The sequence below is a fragment of the Scomber japonicus genome, chromosome 14 (genome assembly GCF_027409825.1).
Source record: "Scomber japonicus isolate fScoJap1 chromosome 14, fScoJap1.pri, whole genome shotgun sequence".
NCBI lineage: Eukaryota > Metazoa > Chordata > Actinopteri > Scombriformes > Scombridae > Scomber > Scomber japonicus.
This window is the reverse complement of record NC_070591.1, coordinates 8,589,270-8,614,562: the sequence shown is the minus strand read 5'-3', so window position 1 is coordinate 8,614,562 and position 25,293 is coordinate 8,589,270. Positions and strand designations below refer to the sequence as shown.

The 25,293-nt window shown below is 37.6% G+C and overlaps 1 protein-coding gene and 1 non-coding gene across 2 annotated transcripts; both read right to left on the bottom strand.

The window, feature by feature from the left end:
* Positions 1 to 14,551: 14,551 nt before the first annotated feature.
* trnaq-cug (transfer RNA glutamine (anticodon CUG)) lies at positions 14,552 to 14,623 on the bottom strand. Its single transcript has one exon. It is a non-coding gene; the product is annotated as a tRNA-Gln (tRNA).
* Positions 14,624 to 19,632: 5,009 nt separating this feature from the next.
* On the bottom strand, positions 19,633 to 22,130 carry LOC128373322 (homeobox protein Hox-D9b-like). The gene is made up of 2 exons (XM_053333610.1): positions 21,437 to 22,130; positions 19,633 to 19,877 (listed from the first exon to the last, which is right to left on the bottom strand). Exons 1-2 carry the CDS (start codon positions 22,128 to 22,130, stop codon positions 19,633 to 19,635), a joined length of 939 nt encoding a protein of 312 aa, XP_053189585.1.
* Between the last annotated feature and the right edge of the window lie 3,163 nt (positions 22,131 to 25,293).

Sequence of the window (25,293 nt, the reverse complement as noted above, 5' to 3'; positions counted from 1 at the left end):
TTAGCTACCGGGCTGCAGACATGATGTAATCGGTGAGGCAAGCAGCGAGAACAGTAACTCGTTTGGAGTAAAATCTTTATCATGGACACCAGCAGGTTTAGTTGGGGTTGTTGTGTTCACTATTACCTTTGTACTTTGTGCTGCCAAAACAAATTTAACATGTTAAATATCTTAACTGAACAGATGTTAAGTCCACATGTGCAAACCCTTTTTTATTTGGTGATCAGGTTGGATGTAAACGACAAAGGATGACATGACGACTTAATTTCCTCCATTACCTCACTGGAGCTGCTTGGTGTATAACTGCACAAAAAAAAAAAAAGAAGCAGCCTCCTAAAGTAGGAAAGAGTGGAGCTGTACATGTACCTTTGGCAAAGCAAAAGCATTGAAAGCAGTCATCAGTTTTTCCTTTCCCTCCATGGATTTTGATAGATGGTTAGTCGTCGCCCATAGACTCCCCTAGAACCCAATCTGTGACCGAGGCAGCTCCACACACATTCGGTTCTACAGGGTATATATAGGCGAAGGTTCACTTCACGCCTGGCTGCTGATGACTTCTTTTGGTCGCTGACAGAGATTTACACTTGAAGGTGCTCATGCTGAGATTTTTTTTTCTCTTTTTCATAGAAAGGCATTATATGTACTATAACTCTACCTGGACTTAAATACACCATCCCTTTTATTTTGAACATCATGTTCCCGTTGTTTAATATGTGATATATCAGTGTCATTGTATAATTGATTGAAACCATTAATGGTGCTGTAGCATGTAGCTTTTTGACATCAATAACTCATTAAGGCATACCATATTAATGCTGATGCATGAGTGTAATTGCTGTAAGCAAGCAGGACCATCATCTAAAAGACTGTCAGTGACAACAGTGCACTGTGGATAGTGGATAAAGTGTTTGGGAATTCTGATCTTATACAACATTGTTAATTAGTATGAATGAACATCCAACCTTTTCAGTGAGCTGTATATGCTTATAATGGATAGGAAAAAGTGCCATGACTATAAATAAGATTGTAAACACGGTGCAATCTGAAGCAGTGAGTCACATGAAAAGATTGGAAAAAGAACCTAAATCTGCTGATTGCTGCTGCTGGCCTCACTTTGTTGTATATTCTATCATTTTAAACAGTCCACATCAGCAGGAAACATCATTTTTTAGAGGCTAAACAGTGCATCAATTCCCAGATCCACCTCTTTCACACTTTCACCTTCACAACGTTTTGAGTATTTCGAGTCAATGACAGTTGGTCACTTGCCAAAGTAAACAAGCCACCAGCCGCAGTACAAACGTGACCAGCATTGGGGTAGTGGATAATGGCAGTGGGCTAAAATGAGGATTACAATGAATGCTTGACAGAACATGGCCCTGAGGGGCAGGTCTATAATTCTCATTTAGATCCTTCTGAGATTCATTTATGATGGCCCACAGCTCCTATAGATGTTTATAAGCTGGCCAGTGATCACACCACAGGCAATAACCAAGGATGTTTAAATACAAATTATAATCAGGCAATCTGAGGCAATTTTACCATGGTTATGATTGATGGCATAGGCTTTACAGTTGGTGGTGGTGTTTTCATTGTTACTTTCTCTTTGTACAGTTTTTGCTCAAGTAAATGAAGGGTAAAGAGGACATGTTATGCTTTGATCCTCTTGCTCCACAGCAGGCAACAGTATCCTCATCTTCTGCCATTCCCACATATTATGTGTTTATCCAAGTGTTGCAATTAAAGAATATTGCTGACATTTACTTGCCGAAAAAGGCAGCGATAATATATGAGGTGTTGTACATGTGTAGCCTATGTAGTGTTTTTCGCAACATGCCATTGGGATCTTTGGTTTCTACGTCTTGCCCTGGGCAATTTTCTGTGTTCTGGCAGAGGCTCATTTGTGCTGTTTACACTTACTAAATTCCCATGGCTTATATGAGAGGCTGGTGAAAACTCTGCTCTGAGTTATAATGTTGCAAAAGTAAGAAAAGCTTGTGTTGCATGGGGTGAGAAGCACAGTAAAACTTTATGTGAGGTAAGATTGGTTTCATATTAAACAGTGGGAAAGGTTAGGAAAACTTTGATCCTTTACACTCCTGATGAATAATGAATCTTCAGAGTTTAATGCACCTCTCGGCATTTATAGAAAAATCTATTCAGTTAAAGGACTATTAATCCACGCCTTGAGTAAAAAGGACTTTGACCTAAAACTTTCATTTCTCACAATCATTCCGGCCTAATTTCTCCTGCTTAAATAGAGGGTTTGAAACCTGGAGTCATTAGCGCACCTTCTGAAAGGGATTCCCTGCTCTGAACTTTGGAGGGACTCCTCTCCCTCTCTCTCTCTCTCTCTTTTTTTTAGAAGCAACAACAACAGAGTGATGTTTCGCTTTTTGAAAGAGCATTCTTCTTAAAGAGTGTAGCCTAGCTGCCGTCAGGTCGCAGGGGGGTCAATCAGAATCGTTGACCGCTGGTTCACCGTTTCATTAGTCCTCGAGCTGGACAGGGCCACGCAGGGGCTCGAGCTGGGGACCATCCAGAGTTCACGCGGCCTGCGGGAGTCGCGAGCCCATTGTTCCCGTGGTTTCTGTCCCTGTGTAGATGGATTATTGTTGTGCAAAGGCAAATGCGGCTACCTTAAAGGGTTAAAGTGTGAGAACACGCAGCTATGGGAATCCATTTGTAGATATATGTTGAAATAATGCCCGATCTTTTGACTTCAGCAGAGTTTGTATTCTTGACTTATAGGCCATTGTCAGTTATCGATATTCTGAGTATTGATTAGTGTCTGCTCGGTTGCACACTGGCAGTTTTCCCCCTCTAATATTCACCTGTTTTTCATTATTTTTCTTCTACTAATTGATCATATTGTACACGTACCTCATGCTTTCCACTCCTGAGTTAAACGCTCAGCTCTACAATAAGCAGCCATTTCTATAAAAGGTTTATTGTCTTTTATAGATAAACTCTTAAATAAATTCGCCTCTCATCTCGGGTTGGGTCTGTGGTATAAAGCCATTCAGATGTGCTTTTCTCTTTGGGGTCGTTTCACTTTTTCATCTTAGACAGGCTGACCGCCGGCTCACCCCTCCGCCCCCGGCCCTCTGCCGGGTCAAAGCCGAGCTGAGAGCAGCTTTAACCCGGTTTAGACATTAACTGCGACCTCCAGCCCCTGCATGGGAACGCTGCACCGTCTCGGACTGACCAGTGTCAAACAGTATGCATGAAACCCGCAATTCTGACTGTAAATCAGACAGATGAAATGCTGAGGTCAGGTTGATTAAAACTTCAAATTTAGGGTTTTTTTTAATTTATTTTGCCTTCAGCTGTAGCATGAACTCTGAGAATCATTCATGAGAAGGAGTGAAATGTCTTTACAGTTTAATCAGATAAAATAAACGGCTCTAAAACTAAAAAATAAGGAATGAGCAAAGTCACATAACCGCAAACCGATGTTATCAACAAAATCTAATTTTAGACACTAAATTCTTGCTGATTGTGAAATTATAACAAACAAGTTAAGAAACGTGTAGGTTATAAATTCAATTCTTTGTCATTTACGATTGCTATGTAACATTTAAAACACTGCAGACCACAGACTCAAATTTACACCAAATGTAAAAAGAAAGTTGTACAGCACAAGTCTTATAAACAATAGCTGGAGCGCGCGCACAGTGAAAGCCGTATATCATCTTGAATTTGAAAAACATTTAGAGGTCTGTAGCCTATATAGATCATTTACAGATGTATCGATACGTAACTGTTGATTATTGTCTAAACACAGCTGCTCTAAACACAGCAGTGAAAATCCGAGACACACCACCTTTTAGTGATCATTTAGCGGCGTTTACGCACAATCGGGCAAATCAGATCATATGTCTTGGAGAAAAGTAGCCTGTATGACGATATTTGAGCACTTCAATTTTTCAACAAGTCTGAACTATAGCCTCTTTGATTTAAGATTGTTTTAAAAGATTAATGTCGCCGTCGTCCTGTATTTTCCCCTGTCATGCAGTTATGGAATAAGAGTTCCCAGCTGTGACTATAATTAAAATGTTCTCCCTTGTCATAAAAACCGCTGGTATAAAACTCTCTTCACGCTTCTGTTTACAGCCTTTACAGGAGTGATGCTCGGTGTCAGCAGAGATAGCTGGAAAATTGAACATGTCATGAAGGTGCCATAACTCCTGATAACTCGGACTGTTTACATATTCACACAAAAACACACCGATACGAGCAGAAAGGGACTTTTTTTAGGGTCATTTTAAGTGCGGCAGACAATGCTGTGTATCAGACGAGTGTATATATAGTTTTAAAATAATGTAGTCAATTCGTAGTTGCTTAAAATGATGCTGGCTAAAAGTATTATTTAAAGGAAGAATTTGTATTATTATTAAAATTATTCTTGTTATTATTATTATTATGCTATTTGTATAATTTGTTGACTATTGTTGCGATTATTTGTATGTTATGCCCTCAAAAGAGCAGATTATCATGTCAAGATCTTTCACATAATCCTGGTAATCCTTAACATGTGGAACAAGGTTTTGCAGCTTCCGAAAAGAAAGTATAGGCTTTAAAATACATGCTGTGAAAATCGTACACACACACACACACACACACACACATACACAGACAGACACACACACACATATTACACAGACAGACAGAAACACACACACACACACACGGGCTATTTCTACAAAACTGATTTAAACGCACATCATTGTTGTCTTTAAAAAAACTGCTTCAATCAAAATAAGAAGAAACTGATTTTTGTGGTTTATTATTAATTTTCTGTACTATGAGGTGAAAGCAGGCACACACTTCAAATCTTTAAATAGTCCACCTTTAAACAGAGTCCTCATAGGCCTTACAAGTCCTCGACCATGTTTGAATTATTTAATAAATTCAAGATTTAAAAATAATAATAATGTTTTAGAAATTAACAAATAACCTGAAATGTATAGGGTAATATTTTAGGGTATTACAATTGCACAAAATATTCAATTAAATCGAGCAATAAGAGTTTTATCTGGGATTGAATATTTGTGTTGATGTAGCAGCAGTTTTAACATGTATTTCTCAATTTTACAAGATCCCAAAATAAAGAAAACAAACAGCAATAATAATAATAATAATAATAATAATGATAATGATAATGATAATAATGATAATAATAATAATGATAATAATTCTAAAAAAGAAAGTTTGAACTGGAATAATATTGTCACCTTACCATCTGATCAAGCCTTGAATTTCACCAAACGGGGCTTTGAATTTGATGTCCAAATGTCCAGCAGACTTTGAGTGCCCTTTCAGCCCAAACTATAGGCTCTGGACTGAGATAATTACATTATATATTAGACTACAGGTGGATCCCTGGACCCCGTCATTCACTTCACCAGGGGTCCTTAGAGGGTCCCCGGACCACCGCTTTCATTTGGACATCACCCCCCCCTTACCTCTGCCCCCCTGCCCCTTACAGTCATAACTTCTTATTGGTGCCAAATATGAAAACAAGCCACACTTACTTGTTCTGCTGTGATCTCGCGTTAAAACACGGACGCTCGTTACTGTAAAATCCCGTTTTAGCGGATCGAAGGCGGATTATTAGAAGCGTCTCCGGTGTTTCTCTCTGCGACACAAAGCGCATTCTGTTGATTTCGGACAAATATCGGCTACCAATCCCATCTGGCCGCCTGTCGGCTATTCTCTCTGAGTTATATTTTGGGGCTTGTCAAACCACCGGCAATAAAACACACTTTATTACCGTCACGTGCTCACTTTTTTCTCTCGCTTGTCCCACGCGGGTTCATAAATTATTAGGCCCAGCACAGAGAGCCACTTTATTCGATAATGGCGCCAAAGGAAAAAAACCTAAAACTTTGTGCTCTTTGAGGTTAAAACATGTGTTTCGTAGCCATTTATGTGATGATTTCTGTCCTTTCTTTTCAGTTTTATTCTCAGTGTTTGCGCAAAAGGTTTTCACTTTTAAAGATATTCAATATTTTTTTTATCACAGTTTTCGCAGTTTTGTCATCAAATTATTTGCTTTTTAAACATAATTAGGTTCTTTTTGTGTTGTTAAAATAGTAAAGGACAACACGGGTTCTTTAAAGATAACGTTTGATATTTGAGAACGGCGTAAAATCCGTGCGTAAAATGTATATTTCGTGTGCGTAAAGCTGACCTTCTGCATGCTGCCACCCTGTTGAGACGTCTGAGCCCCCCGTGTTTTGCACTCCTTCAAAACAAGCAGAGACTAAACGCTGTTTGCAGTTTTCCGGATGTTTCTGGAATGCTGTTTGGAGCATTTGTTTCCTGCTTTGATTTCCGTAAATGGGGAGCAATAAAACCATAAACAGGCGCTGTGAAAACACACCGCGAGTCTGTGTGTGGTTGTGGGTCAAACTGGACACCGCTTTGCTTGCTTTAGCAGCCCTGCGGCAGCTGAAGACATTTAAGGGTCAAAACAATACATGTAGCCAATGTTTTATATGTTAACACCTCCTAAAAAAGATAAAAAATCGTGTTATTATTAATGATAGCCCAAGGATGATCATACTTATGGTAGTTTAGTGTTACTGATGGACACTTTTTCTGTTATCTGCAAACACTTTCGGTTTTGTTATTTTCAGAAATGTTGCAAAATCCACCAAAATGTTCAGTAGGCGCATAACAGTCCATTATATTATTAATAATGCACGAGCTAAAGTGAATATAGTTTTGCCGCCAAGATGTTTAATGATCAAGAACTGCAAAGCCAAAGAATACATTTTCTTTATCTTTCCCTCTATTAACAATGTGTCACCACCACTTCTTTTAATCACGAGCCACTTGAATCGATGATTTACGGCGTCTTAGATTGGCGTCCTGCCTAATAACGCCTCCTAGCTTCTGTAGCATAAAATCACATCCAACCCAAACAAAACTGTCCCGGGACAGAGGAGCCGCTCTGTGCGAGGTGCATTCACGGTAACTGGGAGAAGAGACTTCTCGTGACCTCCGAGCTGAATGAACTCGAGGCGAGGAGATGATGTCGTTACCCGAGTCTGAACCGCGGAGCTGATGGAAAGCTGCTTTTAGTCGGAAATATGATCCCCGAGTCTGTAGCGCCATCTAGTGCTTTTATAAAACAATGCAATTTCTCGCCTACCGTGTGGAGCAAATGAAGGCTTCGGCTTCCACTGTAGTGATCTATACTATAGCATTTTTCTACTTATGACTTTGGTAATAAACAAGGATGATGTAGCAGCCCTCTAAAATCAATGTCAGCAATTAATTGAATAATTAATCTGAACTAAAAACCAAAAGTGGATCCATAGTATTATAATAGATTTGTTTCAGTCAGTGATATGAGCTGAAGTCAGACACAGGTTAAAAAAATCTTTCTAATAATTTCCTCATTATCCAAATATTATATTTAGAGGATTGTGCAGCTTTGATGGAGATGTGAGCTCCTTTTTAATCCTTTAGTGGCACCTGCAGCGTTAACTGCAGTGTGGATCATCCGTTTTCTGAGTGTTAGCACCCCCTGATGGTCACTGATGGAATAACCGATTTAAACGAGCAACAAACAGCTAAACATCCATTCACTGTTTTCCCATTGCACCAAATTCAATTTCAAATAAAATGACCTGATGTGGCACAACATAATTATTGTACAAGACATTCATATTTCTATATTTTCTATTTTTAATTCAATGGGGAAAGAGTCACCATTGCAATATGAAACAGGTCTGCATGGCACAAACAAAAAAAGAGAGGAGAGAGAACAAATCCTATTTCAATCACTCTTAATGAATAATTAAATAACCCCCTTTTTTCTGCAGTCCTTATTTATTTTTTTTAGTTACCTGTATCAGAAGAAAACAGTCATCTCCTTCAATTTAAGTCATCTTCAGCAGCTGTGAGATTTCTGTAGAAGGAAAGAATAAAAAAGCATGTTAGAAATTAAATACATGTGAATGAGCTTCCAAAGATGTTAAAGTCTATTTTAAAGACAAGGCATTACAAAGAGACCAGTATTCTTTTTTTTTTCTTTACAAAAATGAAGGATAACCATCCCACATTGTTAATTCTTGAATTCTGTTGATCTTTATTTTGGTATTTTTGTTATAAATTTAGTCAAGCAGTATTTGCTCAGGTGCAGAATCTTTCAGGACAAACCTGCAGGTTGTTTTTCTTCTTCGTAAGTGTCCATCCTGCACGGACAGAGAGACAGACTGTGAATATACTGACAGAGGACACAAACACACTTTCTCCCAGGTTCTGTTCCTGTGTATCTGTGTGTGTGTGTCTTTCTGTCTGTCTCACAGCTTATTTGAATGTTTGTCTCATTCGATGCGTCACTGTCTTCCCTATATGTCCTTTTGTCTCTTTGTTTCTCTCTCTCTCTCTCTCCCTCTTTCTCACACACACACACACACACACACACACACACACACACACACACACACACAGATTCCCTGCCGCATTGCAGTAGGTTGTAAATACTGAGTGCCAGCTGAGCTCGACTGAGCAGCACCGGTGAAATACTGTCTTTGTTTCTCTCTATCTCTCACACCCTGCCTGCCCTCGTGAAAAAAGGAAATGTAAAATTCAATAAAGGGGGGAAAATACTGTCTTTCTCTCTCTTTGTCTGTCTGACACTCCAACTGCCCTCATAAAAAAAAGGACGTCAGTAAAAACAAAAACATGGAGGAAGGGATTCCTTCTGTCTAGCTCTGTCCATCTGTGCAAGTATACGTTTTATTGAGGGGGAGAGAGAATGAAAGAGAGTTTAAACCTCCAAATATTTCATATAAAAACAGAAACCTGACAAAGAGTAAAGAGCTAAAACATTTTCTTATCGTCTGCCTACACAGACAATCTGTTGGAAGAGAGAAAAATGTTTTTTTGTTTGCAGTGAAAGAAGCAATAGTTGTCCTTTTTGATTTTCAACTGAAGGTCATATCAAGCCAATTTGTGCTCCAAACAGTTTATCAGTGGATTAGACGCCTGCTATCTACACAAACAGAGATATTCACACACATATTCAAATGTTTCTTTAGCACCACAAAAGGACTGCAGAAGGGCTCAGATCTGCACTTTGAGAAACAGTCCCTGCATATCAGCATCATGCATCCTAAAACATTTAGTTATATTCTAGTTAGATTAGTTCCTATTGAATGCATGTATGTGCAATTCACAACACTGAAACATGCACACACACATTCTTATAAGTTTTATGCATCAGGCTTGGTAATTGTAACCAAATGCATGCTGAATAAATCATGGGGGGGATGATGCTGTCCTCGCTTCTATTTCATTTTAACCCCCTTCAGCAGCCTCATGACGTCATGTGAGCTCTTGGAAATGCAGCAGGAGCAATTTAAGAGGAGCGAGGAGTCTGACTGTGTTTCATTAAACACTAAATCAAACATTTGCAAGTCTGTTTCTTCTGGATCCAAATATGCAATCTAGGAATGTTTGTTCTCAAGCCATGTAATTGCAAATTTGATATGCTGGTGCCATGTGCAGACACACTAGAGTTGAATGCATCAGTGCAGTTACAAGTGGAGAGATTTGGTGATATGCTGCAACAACATTGCAATCAATAGTTGAAGTAATATAAAATGAAAGCTTATTGATCTATGGACATTAATATAGCTTAAAAAGTCCCAATAGAACATTATTACAATATCAAAGCTACACTTACAGGCAACTAGCAGGGCAATGATTGGATATCAGTTCATTCTGACATCACCATAAGTGTTAAATGGTATGTGTGGTTACCTGATGAGAGCAGACTCCATTTTCCTCTGCAGCATCCTGAGTCCTGACATCAAAAGAAGAAAAGAGACACCAAATGAAAAACACAAAGTATGCAAAATAAGTGGAAATTTATCTTTTTCCACAGAAGTTCTGGAAGAGTAGAGTAACTAAAGAGTTCAAACAGGAGACAAAACATGCAAAAAGAAATCTACCCATTTATTTTCCCCTGTTGTGTTTTTTCCCCCTCCCAGTCTCTGTCTTTAATTAACGTCATTTTCTGTCTGAAGGGTTTAAATAAGTTGACGTTGCACTTCAAGTTTTAACATTAAAAGCTTTTAACGAATAAATAAAAACACAAACAAACAAACAAAACATGCAGAAAATGAAAATTGTTTACCGTCCATTGAGGCGCGCGGGTCTCGAGGAGCAGTTCTGGGCTGCACCGAGAGCGCGCGAAGATGATGCTGCCCGCGAGGCTCTGCACTGCACGCGCACACATGACCTTTAGTGGCCAATGGTGGGCTGCATCGGCTCGTAAAACGTTTCCTCCAACCCGTGTGTGTGTCTGTATGTGTGTGTGTGTGTGTGTGTTTGTGTGTGTGTGTAAGTGTAAATCCTGCAGAGAGAAAAAGGGAATTTGTGGCAGCTGCGCCTGAGAGAAAGCTGGATTTCCACACAAATAAACACACACACACACACACACACACACACACACACACACACACACACACACACACACAGCTACATATGTGACAACCAGACACACACACATCTTGCACGAATCTTGTTAAATCCAGCTTGAAACACATTTTAAATAAAGGCCTTTTAAACAGTTTACTGCTATAGTTTAGTTCTTGTTTGATGCTTATTTAGGAAGACATATATTTAGTTTTAATTTAGACTATCTGTATAAAAAATGGGCTGTTAATTGTATCTGACGTAGACCTGAAAAGAGAAACCTATGTTAGTCTGCAGTGAAAAACAACAACACACAGGTGGTTTTCAGGCTCTTTTATGCAACCTCAAAACAACCTGATCCAACCTCGACTACCAAAAATGTGAAGGAAAAATAGCAGAGAAACATTTCTGCAGTAATTAAACCAAAATATATTTTTTGTCAAGATCACACCCATTATTTAAACGAACATACAAATGCAGACGATGTAATATGAGGAAAATAGGGATAATATATTTTTTATAGAAAATAATACCAAATAAATAAACCCGAGAAATAAATTCTTAGATCTTTCTACATTCATGATTTTCAGCTTATGGCAGAATATCTTAAAATCAGTGTTAAAAATATAAAATTACGATCATGAGAGAGGGGATTAAAACGAGGCCAAAACCTAAATAAATTTTCCCTGTGATATATTTAATTAAATCAACTTTTGTTGCAATAATTACGACTGTTTCATCTGATTGTCGTTTTTTTCTCTCACTAAAATACTGATAGACTACATATATTAAAAAGTAGTGAAGATGATCAAAAAGCTTCATCTTCTGTCTCCTTTACGCATTCAACCCGCAGCAGCTGATCGAGTCCCGTCCTCTTGTTTAGGAGATTGCTGCTAGGTTTTCTGGGAAAGCTTTGAGCCTAAATGACAGTTAGTGGGTTCAATAAAACTATACAACTATTCCACTTTGTTACTTAAAGAATATCTCCTGCTTCTCCTTTTGTTTGATTTTTTTATCTTCAAATTCAACTTATATGAGCCAAATGTCCCAATGAATGTAGCTTCTCGTTCATTTAGGACTCTTCTTTGATATGAAATGTAATCCTGTATGTGATGATTGTGAATGTTAACACGCTGTTACTCTGCTTTGTAGCAATAAATACGTCACGTGTTTTTATCTGGAGCATCTGGTGGAGGTGTAATACTAATGAAGGTTTATTTCATAGTCCTGTTATTATTCTAATACGCATATACGTGCTGTGTATTTGATATTTTGCACCACAGTGGCAGATTTAGGTTCAATGACAGTGTACTCTCATCTCTCCAGCTTTTTTTTCTTCATCATATTTACATTTAAAAATATGCTAGTATGCAATAGTTTTCTTCTACAGAGTAAAATATAAATGTCCCAGTAAGAGAATATTCATTTCTCATCACATTTCTTATTTCTCGTCACTTTTTTTAATACCTTTCTTATTGTGTTAAGGGAAGATGGCTGCCGTAATAAAGACAGCTATCCTGCTGCTCTCAAGGTTTTATAACACTTCCTTTTTCTTTTCTTTTTTTTCATTGAAACAATTGATGGTAGACCTGCTCCCAAGTGAAGAAGAGGGGGGATTCCTTTAAAAGACCATTTCACTCATTTGACATGCAGTTAATAAAGTCAAAACATCGTGCTCAAATAGAAACAAAAAAAAAGCTGTACTGGGGTGCGTGAAAATGAGAGAGATTGTTTCTTTTTATTTAGTTTTATTCGTAAAAGATTTGAGCACATATATGAAGACGATGCACAGACATTTCGGCCACGTCTGCTCCAGCTTGCAATAGTTTATTCAATTAATGTACAAACGACTTTATATCAGGTTTAACGCTCGTGCACGTATAAATAGCTTTGCACATACAATTAATTTGCTTTGGTGTTGTGCACAATAATCAAAATATATGAAGAACCTCAAACCTCAAATCAAGTGACTATGAATAATACAAAAAAATAGAAATATGCTATATAAAAAGTGTAAAATATATTATATAGTTAAAGCGCTAATGCACAGGTCAAAGTGAAGACAATGAATGTGCAAAAAAATGAACCAATAGTAGAAAAAATAGCATATGCGTGTGCTGTTTGCGTCAATGTAAGACGTCATGATGTGCAAATAATAAGTTAAAGTAAATTAAAGGTGTAATTAAAGTCTGGTGGATGCACTGTGTGTGTGTGTGTGGTGACAATACACCAATCAGCTGGAAGCATGAATGAACTCAGCTTGTGTCCTATAATATAATCAAAACATGCTCACAAATCAAACATCATTCTTTAATATTCTGATTAAAATAATAATTAATCTTTCAATGCATTATTAAATACAGTGGCTCTTTTTTTTAAAGATATTATTCCAGCTCCCCCATCCCCGCCTTCCTGCATCTTCTGTTCACAAATTAAAATGGTCGCTATAATAAAGAAGAAGAAGAAAAAAAAAATACAGCGTTACCATGGTTACCAGCGTTCAAGGTCCCACTCATTTCCATTTTCATGACAATGGCAGCCATCTTATTTGTAGGTATGGCACAATTCACTTTGTGTGTTTCGACCATTTTAGCCTATGGGAGGGGGGGGGGGGGGGGGGGGGGGAGTGTTATTGAGCTTTAAAATGCAACAGTGCAAAACCAGAAAGATAATACACAAAGCTGCTAGTATTGAATGTAATAATAATAATAATAAACTGCCATTGCTGAATGTTTCATATAGCTATAGCAGGTATTTTCTATGATTATATTTATAGGCCTGTAATGTATGGTTTGTTTTAATATCTGCATTTATATGAAAACTGAATTCATGCCATCGGCTACTTATCTGTGGTGAAAGAGAAAACAAGATTCTATAAGCATTTTCTACTTCATCCTATTACATTTTTACAATACTTGGTTGTAATATTTCTACACTTCTTATGAGATATTTGCATTTTTCTGCTTTCTCATCTAAAAGTTAAGAGCTATAAACAACTAGCCTGCTGTTTATCAGACACTAAAATGAAGATGGAGTAACAGTGTTAAGTTTTTCTACTCAGTTTTACAGAGATGTGTTGATTAATGTCTGCATGCTACTTTAAGGATGTGATTAACAGGAGGCGGGGTCAAGATGACTGCAGAGACCTGGCAAAGGGAATTGGTTGAAAGTTTTATGTTAATGAGCAAAGTACCATCACACACTCCTCTGACTCAAGTATAGTCCATTAAATATTACTGACAGGCCTGATCGCTTTATGGTGGTTCAAAATCCCAGCCACAAATTATACAAACTTTACACAAGTTGAGAAATGTAATGAATGTATTCATCACCTTTTTGTTTAAGTCGTGTGTTAGTGAGCAGACCCATGGTTGTTTTTCATAGTTCAGACAACAACATTTTCACCTATAACAGCAAATATCTTCTGAGAGGTAATGTAAATCTTTAAAGGATGCATTCACAGCTTTTCAGATCTGTCTCATACAGCAGTCAGGAGACACTGAATCAGTTTTTACTTGTCATAATCATTAATATCTTTGATTCATATTGCACTTACAATGCAAGTAAAGGGGTTTATGGCAGAGAAGTTTATCTGAAGCTAATAGGAAGCCTCAGCTGTCTAAATGAGTCAAACCAAGTCTTCTATCTTTCCACTTTACAGGCTTTTTAGTGCCAAAGTCTTTTTGTTACTATACCTCCACCACAGCTCAACAGGGAAACACAAAGAGGGAATTTGATGCTTATAAAAGACTGTAAATGTCTCAGATGTCCACTTCAGACTGCTGAATTCTCATAAGCTTTGCACCAAATCATTATGATGTGGACACACTGTGGATTTTGGCCTCCATCATCACTTACATTGAAAGCACATTTGAATGGGATCTTTTAATCATCATGAACAGGAGGAATAAAAACCTCTTTCACTCTTCATATAGACACCTGACAGATCTGAAAACACTGGGAACCTACTCTTTAACTTGCAAGTACCTTCATAAGATAGATGTGGAGAAAAATGATGAATGCTATGCAGGAAAAGCCTCAAATCTACACTCATCTATAACCTAATGCTTGCAAAGATCCCGTTTTAAAGTATTATATTTCCTAATAAACAAGGTTCTTCTGAGATTTGAACTCAGATCGCTGGATTCAGAGTCCAGAGTGCTAACCATTACACCATAGAACCCATTTACCATACTTGGCTAAGTCATGAAGTACAACACCTCCACCCAGCGGACAAAAGCCGTAACTACACACACAGACATAATGCTGCTTCATGGTGTTATGTGTTTAAATGTGTCTGTTTAAACTCAAACTCACATCTTTAAATGTCTCAGTCCAGAGGTGCCACTTTGACACAACACAACCAGGATCAGTTTGTTGATTAAAAATAGATGTTTAAATTGAATCTACACTTAGTTCAACATTAATTTCCAATCGACAGCTGCAGTATCTCCTTAGTTTGAGAAAATATATAATATGCATAATTTGTTTCTACTCTGATACAGGACATCACTGCTATTAAATGCATATTTGTCTAAATAATCATGTGTGTATGCATACCTACCTGCTTTTACAATACTGTCTCTACACCATTGTGAAAGCTGAAATTGTTGCTGTAAGCTGTAATTACTTAATCGTAAGCAGTAATTGTCGCTTGCCTTGCCCTCCTATTTAATTTATAAATCAGTTTTCCTCTTTGTTGTAGTTGGCTGTTAACTCTGTTGTGTGGTTCATTTTATTTTATGACATCCTCACTAAAATAATTGCGTCCTATATGTTCATTAAATCACAACTTCCAAGCGTCTTTATTTATTTTTTTGGTTTGATTTTTACGATTTTAAAACTAATTTCTCAATTACATTTTTGCTTTTATTTAACAACAAGTTTGCTTCAATATTTTGGCTACTGTAAGTGTCTTTGGAAAAAAATTTTGTATTATGGTATGCCAATAATTAAAATGAATGTATATTAATGGAATAAATTAGTGTTAAAACGACATGCTATTTATCCATACAGTGCTCCATCAACACAGCAGCACGCCAATGTGGAGAAAATAACATTTTAATTTAGGATGCTTTTTTTCACTTGTTTTTATTTGCAGCAAGAATTCAAATGTAAAAAAGCTACTTATTATAGCAAACATAGTGAATAGGCTAAAACCTGAGCAATGTGTGTCATTATTTTATAAGCCATTATATTGACGTGTGTGATAGTCTGCAGCTTATCAAGAAGGTTTACTTATTTATCTTTTCATACCTACTTAGCCTGAAATCCAACAAGACCAATAATCCGGACTCAAACGCCTTTGTTTCTAGCTTGAATCCAGTGAATCACGCAGTTTCCTGTGTTTTTTAGAAATGTGATTGAGGCTGTCTGGTCTCATCTTCAGACAATGACTTTAACATTTAGAAGGACAGTTCAGGCTCCAAGACAGGAAAGGGGTGTCTAATAAAACCATATAGTCACGATGACTGTCTGGGCTAAATTACTTTATGGTAGCTCTCTCTGTGTCTTGAGTGGGGGGAAAGTCACGTTTATTCTCCAAATGCATGCTGTTGGTTTATGACCCTGCAGTAGGATGAGCGCTGAGCAGATTATATGGCCGCAATAAATGAGGGAAGCTACGAGGCGCTGCACTGACTTTGACAAAACAAGGAGCCACAAATGTCTCTCTGTGGACTGAAACTCAACCTACATACCTGAAAGCACTGAAACACCTTGACGTTGAAGTAAATATAATCATAATAGAAAAAAACACAATAAATCCTGTTACTGGCTCCATAATCCAGAGAAAACTCAAGCACGATAAACTGCTTTTCTTGTTTACTTATTATGACTATTATAGCATCATATCATAATAATATGGGGTAATACTATTAGAGGGACGAGACCAATATTATTACTATTGCTAATATTACTTGTATTAGTAGCATTTTGTATTTTTCTCTATTTAATACACACATTAAGCTATATCGATAACAATATAAGCCAAATTCTACTATAATTAGGCTATCTATTAAAACGATTGCATAGAATAGTAACTAATACAACTAATGATATTAATAATCTGTATCCAGGTAATGTTATAATACGGTCATACTATTGCTACAGGCTACTCCTGCAGTTTAAAACTCTAATTAGACTTCTAACTAACCATTCGTGTCATTATCTGTCTATTATTTGACCAAAATGTCATTTATTTTGGTCCATAAAATCTCTAAAAATGGTTAAAATCTTCATCTCCGTTTCCCAAAGCCCAAAATGACTTCCACAAATGTCTTGTTTTATTCCGACCAACAACCCACAGTCCTCAGATCATTCAGTACAGAACATATTCGCATTTGAGAAACTGGGATTGGATCATTTGGACTTTTTTATCGTAAGAATATTATCGATTATCAAAACTATAGATACATTTAATAATAATTGCAGCCCTATGTCAATTAAAAGCCTCAGTCCGATGCATAACATCGCCAAAATTGAGTGAAAAGAAAAAAGAAAAACAACCCAGAATGCACATAGTAATTAATGATGTTTTAATGCATCTTTTATTTCATTAAAAAAATCACCACGAGCAGCATATTTAGCCTAAATGAGCAGATGAAGGCCTTAATTCATCACATGTGGACTCCAGTTACATCACAGCACAGACCTGCCGCTGTAGGCTAACATAGCCTGTTGTGTTTCCTTTTCTCTCAGTGCAGAGAGAATGTGTTGTGAGTCCATCTCATCCTCATGAAAACCAAAACCAAAAAAAAAAAAAAAAAAAAAAAACCCAACACACTAACATATATATTTATTTAATGTCCCGATAACATTCCCGTTAACATTTAAAGTGTTATCATACTTTTATATTCTAAAAAAAAAATAACGTAGGTTGTGCGTTGTTTCTGTAGCTGTTTATTCTAACAGGAGGTAACAGAAAAAATAAAAGAATAACCATCAGACTGCTGTAACACACACCGTAGCTTAGCCATGACTGGTGTGTGTGTGTGTGTGTGTGTGTATGTATGTATGTGTGTGTTTCATGTGTGTGTATGTGTGTGTATGTGTGTTTGTGTGTATAGGCATATTAGACCCACAGGAACAACAGATATACATACTGTAGTAACAATGACAACAGCAACAACAACAATAACAACAAATAAGCCCATGAGGCCACATGCACAAGTTATAAAAACAAAACCAGGAAGCTTATCTGTGTAAAGTCCCTTCTGAAGAGTTTTTTTTTTTTAGGGGAGACCAGGGTCAGTTGTAACACATATAATTGAACCTATCAGATGCATGATAAAAAAAAAAGTCACATGACTATCTGTGTATAGGCCTCTTACTGCTGCTATTACTCACCAGGAAACACTTCAAATACTCCAGAAATCACTTACACTGAGCTCATTTTGCATTTAATTAATTAAGCATGACTGATTTATTACAGTTTAAAAATCTATTTAATGATTCAAATTTTGCAAATTGTACTCGAAAACTGTCGAATAAGCAATTACTGTATGCTAATCTAACACTGCAAGGCGTCAATAGCAAACTTGCCTCAGGTGGTCAAGCAGTTCAAAGTGCTCCTCTACAGCTGACATTTGTAACTCCGCTCAGTTTGTCATCCTCTTCAGCTACAAGAGATCCTTTCAATTATAATTAAACTACAAATAAAATAGCAGAGCATTACTTGTTATCCCCCCCCCCCTGTTGCTTTATGACAGCTATCTGAGCAAGTTAACATGTTGTCAGCTGATCAGGGGAACATCTGTGATCATCTGTTTTGTCACTACAATGCTTGATTATTCATTAGAGTAGCATGCAGATAGATTTTTCGTGTTTGCCGTATAATGTTTGTTTATGACACTCACCATGTGATAACAACAAACTTTGCTTTACAACAAAAAAAAAGCATGAGTTAAACGTTTCACACCTTTATCACACTGAATGCATTTCAGACACTCAGATACTGAAGGTAATATGTGACTTGCAGATATTTCATAGGTGAAAACAACAATATCAAATGATAACTTCACATATGGGCACAATTTGTACACGATACAGAAATTGCACATGTAAAAATGTCTTATTTTACATGTGAAATATCATATTTGGCACATGAAATGCAACATTTAATATGAGAAAAAGATGAATTTCACACATGTGCTTTCTTTAGTAAAGATAATAGCTTTGTCCATCAGAATCACTGCACTGGGAAATGAGAGTAGCAGCACATATACAGTCGCTCCAGCCACAGTAAATGTACCTACATGCCTTAAGGTCAAATAACACTCTGCCATGCAAATGATATAAAGTTACAATAATTGAAACCACTAATATTTACAGATGTCAGCATAAATTTAAAGTTAACAGAGGTATCAAAGTACATTGACGGCTCTTTTATGTTTTAAGTGTCAGGCGTCTGTTTGTTTTGGTGCCTTTTCCACATGTACTGTAGTTCCGATTAATTCCGAATAAACCCTCTGCTGCTATTTTTCAGGTCGTGACAGACAGGTGTTCAGTCGTGAGATCACTCGTGGGATTGATAGTTTCCTTGTAGTACAGTCTCCTGTGGCACACTGAGAATAGTTTTATGGGGATGATGGTTTTAGCATTGAATCATAAAACATGATTCGCATTCAGCCACAGACAGTTTATGTGAAGTCAAGTATGTGTCAAGTAGTTTCAATTTTGGACATGTGAGATATACAACCTCATCAAAAACAGATGTGTTTTAAAAATGAGCCATTCATATCAAATAGTGTGTTTTTGTTATTCAATTTATGATTCCTCCTGTAAATGTTATATTCTGACCATTATTTACAACTAGCTCAGTTTACAGCTGGACAGAGAGACAGTGGTGTCTCTGTTTTCTAACATGCAGATGGAAGACTTTTTCACTCCAGAGTTCAAAAGATCAAACATGAAAAAGGCCAAAAGATGCTGATAGGTTTTTTTTTTCCTTTTTAAAGTGTTACAAAACACCCCGGTCTCCCCTGCAGATTTTTTTTTTTTTTTTACCATTGCAGTTTTCCAAAGGCAGTCAAGTTAGAGCTCCACACTCCTGCCAGCTGATGTTAAAGACTTTAGGCATCACAGGGCTTTTTATTTTAACAACTAATAACCTCACCTCCTCTTCTTCGCCTCTATCCTGGAGAAAAAAGAAAAAAAAAAAAGACCAATCCCAGCATCCCCTCTCCAAATCCATCATTCATTCAGGCCCCTCCTCTCCCGGATCATCAGCTTCTTCATCTTCATCCGTCTGTTCTGGAACCAGATTTTGACCTGTCTCTCTGTCAGATTTAAGAGTCCCGCCACCTCCAGGCGCCGGTCCCTTGTCAGGTACATGTTGTAGAGAAACTCCTTCTCCAGCTCCAGGGTCTGGTGTTTAGTGTAAGGACATCTCTTCTTCCGGGTCGACTTGGCAGAGATCCAACTAGCTGATGGATTATCTGTTAGAGGAATGAAAGGATGACATAGATTTTTTTTTCTTTAACCACCAAACCACCAAAAATATTGGTTCTCTTTGGTGTCAGAAGTTCAAACACTAACATAACAATCAATGCAAATATTAGCAGAAGTAAAGTTTATGAGCCTGAAATTTTGGCTCATTAAGAAAAAGAAACAATACAACATGCTTCAACACAGCTCTATAAATAAAGACAATGTTCATTTTAATCTATTTAGTTTTACAGTGTAGCTCCTTTATAGCTGAATCAGTGACAGAGTTTAAGCCTTCAGGTTGCCCCCATTTTACCCTCCCTTTCATTTCAATACTTTAACATAATGTGACGTGATGTAAAATTATGTGCATGGTTCCTGATGTATCTATGGACCTTTTACGTAAGATGAAAATGTTTTTGGAAGGACAGCAAGCAGCAATAAATACACTCAATAAAGATCAACTAAATCTCTAAAGGGGGCAGGCAGTGTTGATAAATTGCCAAACTGAGCCTCATATTTTTTATAATTATTAAACTGCAGTTGGTGAGAGGGATATTTAGACCTTTTGACTGGCATGAAATGTTTTATTTATTGGCCACTTGAAAAGGTAAAGCAGCCAGAGAGCACTGTGAGATTACAGTTATTATATGAACAGACAGCCAGCAAGAGAGCAACAAGTATTTGGCCTGAGTTTCACACCACTTTACAGCACAGCAGAGCAGAGGACATATTCACTCACTTTGCCTCAGTTTTTTACTATTAACTATTAATTTTTTAACTATAATATTCATATTTACTGGGCTCAAAGTTAATTTAAAGATCTTAATTTTAAAGTAGTAAGACCTTTTTAATGCATCCCAGCTAATTCTGATATAAAAAGCTATGAGCTGTTTGTAGCTTTATATTCTCTTGCACCAACATTTTAACAATGAACCAAAACACCTTCACAATAAAATACCTCATATTTGCCTATAATTCAAATATTTTTAACTTAGTTATTTTAATATTTTTCAAGCCCATCCACGCTTTGTTTTGTCTCACCTTCGCTGTGTTTAATCTGTCGCTTTTTGCTGCACACACAATTGTTGTTTATAGTGATTCAAACTTTTAAAAATACTTCACGTGCATTGTGGGTAAAAATATACACATTAACACAGCTTTATTTGTCGCTGTATGAGGCATACTGCATGATAAAGTTATTTTTTTGCAGTGGTGGAAACATTTAGGGCCTAAAAAGTTATTAATGCACACTCATTCGTGCACTTCCTACACATATGAATGCAGTGTAAGGCTACCTGCGTTTCCTCTATAGTGACAAATTGCTAAATAACAGCAATAGCACCTTAATTATTTTAATGGACAATAAAGTTTTATATTTGACCGTTTACAAGACATTTATAGGGCTATAAAAGTCACACACACTTACTTACATAGGCCACAGTCTCCCTCTCTCTCTCTTTCACTCTCTCTCTCACACACACACACACCAAAATGCACACCTGTGTATTACTGCTTCTTAAACGCTAATAAACATTCCTGAGTTTTTTTTGTGTATATCTGTCTTTACCCGGGTCAGGCGGTTGCTGTGTTTTCCTCTCCTCCTTCTCTTTCTTGGGCTCCGGCTTCCCTCCCAGCTCCTCCACGGTCCCCAGCCGCTCAAGCACCACCTCAGTCGGGCTGGCAAAGCTTGAATCCCCGGGACTGTCGTGTGAGGGAGGCGAGCTCTCGGGTTTAACCGACTCAAACCTCGGGCTCGGATTAGAGAGGTCACCCTGAGCGGGGAGACACCCGGAGAAACCTGCAGAAGCTTGCGACAGAGCGGTCTCCTGGGTCGGGGTCGCACCCTCCCAACAGCGGACGAACCTGCTCTCCGAAGCGGCAGCGGGTGCGAGGTGTTCGGCGTGCGTCTGCGTCTGCGGGCCGTAGTAGGGTTGTTGGTGGTGGTGGTGGTGGCTCAGGAGGGGATGTGGATGAAAAAGCCCTGGGATGGAGGCGCCGGGGGTAGCCTGCAACTGCGGAGAAGAGGACGAGGAAGATGTAGGGGTGTTTGTCCAAGGAGAGAAGCCATTTAAGCCCGTTTGTTTGTTGGAGAAATGGGAAAAATCCGGAATGTGTGAGCCCGGGGTCCCCTCCTCCTCCGCTCCCCGGGCTGGCTTTGCGCAGCCGGCCGTCGAGCCCTGCAAGCCTCCCGGGATGAAATGTGTACCGTACGGCTCCTCGGTCTGGAGCCCCATCATAGAATAATAATTCGTTAGCGACATGTTTATTTTATTATTTCAATAAAAAGACACTTAAGTGCGACTGTAAAACGTTAGATGGGCTGGTATAGTGGCTTACATCCTACCCTAAAATGGTAGTAATTTTTTTCCTGCCCTTACCTTCTTCTCGGCAGCCTATTGGTTACTCAGTGAATCACATGGTTAGACTGTATTTACCCAGTGTAGGATATAAATCAAATCATTCTTTTGTGCTCAGAAATGTGACAGTAGGCCTACTGGCTTACTACCATATGGGCCCTGAATGCAGCATGTAGGGTTTTTTTTTCAAAACTCAGGACTTGAACCACCGTTTTACAAGCTGAATAAAAAGTAGCAGGGAGCCGTTTACAAGCTTGTTTGAAGGGTGTGTGTGTGTGTGTGTGTGTGTGTGTGTGTCAGGTTTTGAGAATTTATTTAGGCCAACTCTCACTCTGCCAAAGCACTTTCTTCCGAAGTGAACAAAGTGAACAGCTTCCTATATTTCTAATTAGTGACAATAATTGAGATTAACAGAGATTCTTTGCGTGCAGTGACTTTGCATTGGAGCGATTTCCTTCATGTGTCCAACTAACAATCAGCTTCAAGCTCAAAATACTGTATTTCTTAGAAAATTAAGACAAAGACCCCCATGATGGATAATTTCTGTTGGATATTTCCCAGATTTATTGTCGTCAGTGGATTACAGTCAGTTGATTGGCTTTAATTTGGTTTCTGCTCCCCTGGTTCAGTTTATCTGTTGTTTTTTCTTTTTTTTTTCTTTTTCCTTTTTAATAAAAACGTCATGTGTTCACTTATTAACTTATTCACCCATTCAGCCTATGAATTATTACCTTGACTAATAAATACAATTAGGCCTGTATTTATTAAGTAAATACAATTGCTATTACTCGGCAAGGCTACAGGGAATTTATATTTCCAAAAGGGTTAATTTAAATGTTCTTCTCTTTATTTGTCTTGTGACGTTTTGGTGTGTTGAAATATCTTAAATTATAGTAGAGCTTTAGAGCTTGAAAGTGAGCTTTCAGATAAAGTGAAGATCTTACTGTGAGGAAATCTAAAGCTTAAAAAAATAATAGAAAACCTGGAATTATACCCCAAAAAAAGAACATTTCTGTCATTAAATAAAGGTGTATATTTAGGCTAACATTAATATATTAAGCAACAGCCTAACGATATTATAGATGTGTTGCTGCTTTCAATTATCATTATTATTATGTTTTCCTTATTGCAAACAAAACATTAACAGAGCATCATAAGGACGATAATATTAGTCAGGAACCAAGAGAAAGGGGTACTGTTAATTGTTAGTGTGTGTGTGTGTGTGTGTGTGTGTGTGTGTGTGTGTGTGTGTGTGTGTGTGTGTGTCAGGGGCGAAATGGCGTACTACTAAGAGAAAGCCCAGAGGAGAAAAAAAACCCTGAATATATCTGTATATGTATACTAATACTAATACCAGGAACACTTGTACTGCTGCTTTCAATTAGAAACCAACATACTTGGTCCAATTAATTTAAAGACTTCCTTCATTCCCATCGTCCTCTCCCTGTTTGTGTGTGGAAGTGAGTTCCTATTGGCTGGATGAGAGGATGACACGCAGGATAATGGCGTGGCTTATACAGACACCAGTGAACTGTGCGTTTTTAAGCAAAACCTGAAACAACCTTCTACCAGCAGACCTTTATCGGTTGTCTCTTGTGCTTTCTTAGCGCCATCTGGTGGCCGGATGAAGTAGCTCCCTAAAACTTAATCATGTGAGAAGGTCCTCCAGATATTTCTACAACAGAGCACACACTGTTCCACATCTGGTCCTGTGACAAGAATTGAAGGGTAACTAAAGCTGTCAAATAAATGTAGTAGGTTGGAAAGATAAAGTAGCTTTAAATGGAAATACTCAATTAAAGTATAAGAACCCCAGACATGTACTTAAATACATTACTTGAGTAAATCTTTCCACCACTTAGACATTACAATAACTACACATATTCTACCTTTTCCCTTTTCTATTACTATGACTTGACCTATTTTCTTCTACCTGATAATTTCTATCCAGTACTTTAACATTTCAATGCTGAGCAAAAATAAGAAATATATATAAATAAATCAGTTGGAAAATTATATGTGATGCTGTGTGGGGGGAAAGGCTCAGAAGGCTTGTGGTTGAGTTTATTGTAGGTCATTAGGTAAAATGCCTTTAGTTCCAACCAGAAAGCACAATCTTCCCCTTTCATCTCCCTGTCTTTCTCTTTATGTCGCACACAAATACACACTCCATGCACAGTGCAGGTCACACACACACACACACACACACACACACACACACACACACACAGCCTGAGTGAATGTGTGAGAGAGACAAAGACGGAGAGAGGCAGCAGACTGTCTGAATTGCCCCAATAAAAGTCATTCAGTTGAGGAAATGGTGGATGTGACGGTGTGGTGTGGTCAGGATTGCGGTTCAAGGTTCATGAGCAGCCTTGGACTCGCTGTGGTGTGTGTGTTTCTACTGTCTGGTCCCGTGTTGTTCAAAGTGTGGGTCGGGACCCCAGATTGGAAACAGGAGAGAAAACACACGAAGGCAAACAGAGCAGCATCGTTATTTTCTCTTTATTTTGAGTCTTTTCACTCATGGGATGTTACATTTTATAGTATTGTAACCTGGGATCAGAATAAATTGTTTAATAATCTGATTTTTAATTAATATGGTTGTATTTATGATGGCTCCAAACCAGTTTTTGATCAAATATAGAAACATTCTCCACTTTCAACAGATTAATTTAAAAACATCACATCAAACATCCAAATGAATTAACAATAAGCCCATTTTTGAGTGGAGGGGGACTTTAAGTATTTCACTCTAGTTGATCAAATCACATTAAAGCCTTTTCAAAACAGACATTTCTTACAGACATACTTTACCATGCTGTCAAATCTTTGAATACATCATCTTAATTTTTAAAGTGTACAACATAATGTATATTGAAATATAATAATATACTTTTTTCTATTGAAATATAATATATACTTCTTTATAATATGTATAAGTAATGACTCATTGATAATGGCATGTAATTCAATGTTTAATATTACATTTAATTATCCTTAAGTACATACTTATGCAGTCAATCTTTACAGTATATTTTACTTCAAAATACAGAAGCAAAACAGT